The sequence below is a fragment of the Manacus vitellinus genome, unplaced genomic scaffold (genome assembly GCF_001715985.3).
Source record: "Manacus vitellinus isolate BGI_N305 unplaced genomic scaffold, ASM171598v3 scaffold_140_pilon, whole genome shotgun sequence".
Classification (NCBI taxonomy): domain Eukaryota; kingdom Metazoa; phylum Chordata; class Aves; order Passeriformes; family Pipridae; genus Manacus; species Manacus vitellinus.
In genome coordinates this window covers 224,556-225,847 of record NW_021939007.1, presented here as the reverse complement: position 1 = coordinate 225,847, position 1,292 = coordinate 224,556, and the positions used below count along the sequence as shown (strand labels likewise).

The window sequence follows — 1,292 nt, the reverse complement described above, 5'->3', positions numbered from 1 at the left end:
ACCAGGAATGGGACCAGGAATGGCAATGGGAGTGTCACAGGGGGGAACCCAGGACACCCCCAGGGCCGTGTCCCCCTGCTCGCCCCCCTCCCGGATGTGCTCCTCCAGGAACAGGCACTGGAGAGTTGGGAATGGGACCAGGAATGGGAATGGGAATGTCACAGGGACACCTGGAGCACTGTGTCCCCCTGCTCGCCCGCCTCCCGGATGTGCTCCTCCAGGAACAGGCACTGGGAATGGCAATGGGACCGGGAATGGGAATGGGAATGTCATAAGGACACCCCCAGGGCTGTGTCCCCCTGCTCGCCCCCCTCCCGGATGTGCTCCTCCAGGAACAGGCACTGGAACCAGGAATGGGACCAGGAATGGGAATGGGAATGTCACAGGGACACCCCCAGGGCCGCGTCCCCCTGCTCGCCCGCCTCCCGGATGTGCTCCTCCAGGAACAGGCACTGGGATCAGGAATGGGAATGTCAGATGGGAGGGAATCCCGCAGCTGGAGGGGTGTCCCCCACCCCTGGACACTCCTGCATGGTTGTCCCCTCCACTTGGGACACACCAAGACACACCTGGAGGATTGTCCCCCACCCCAGGACACCCCAGGACACCCCAGGACCTGTGTCCCCCACCCAGGACACACCTGGACAGTTGTTCCCCAATCCCAGGACACACCTGTAGGACTGTCCCCCATCCCAGGACACACCTGGACAGTTGTTCCCCAATCCCAGGACACACCAGGATCTGTGTCCCCCACCCCAGGACACTCCTGGATGGTTGTCTCCAGTCCCAGGACACACCTGGACAGTTTTTCCTCATTCCAGGACACACCTGGAGAGTTGTTCCCCATCTTGGGACACACCTGGATGTTTGTCCTCCCCAACCCCCCCATTCCCACCTGGGACACGATTCCCAAGAGCAGTTTGGATGTGGATGTTCAGCTGTGTCCCCTCCCGGATGTTTTCCCCCTCATTCCCACCTGGCTCCTCTGGGACACGATTCCCAAGCACAGTTTGGATTTGGATGTGGATGTTTTCCATCCCCATTCCCATCCCCATTCCCATCCCATTCCCACCTGGCTCCTCTGGGACACGATTCCCGAGCACAGTTTGGATTTGGATGTGGTTATTCCCATTCCCATTCCCATCCCATTCCCATTCCCATCCCATTCCCACCTGGCTCCTCTGGGACACGATTCCCGAGCGCAGTTTCTGGATCTGGATGTGGTTATTCCCATTCCCATTCCCATCCCATTCCCATTCCCATCCCATTCCCACCTGGCTCCTCTGGGACAC

At 59.9% G+C, this 1,292-nt stretch overlaps 1 protein-coding gene across 1 annotated transcript in view; it reads right to left on the bottom strand.

The window, feature by feature from the left end:
• Positions 1-269: 269 nt before the first annotated feature.
• The window catches only part of LOC103767166 (keratin, type II cytoskeletal 80), a 26,132-nt gene continuing 25,109 nt past the window's right edge, over positions 270-1,292 (bottom strand). The window contains exon 6 of the mRNA XM_029958137.1: positions 270-341. Coding sequence (XP_029813997.1) covers positions 270-341 — 72 coding nt within the window. The remainder of the gene's footprint in view (positions 342-1,292) is intronic.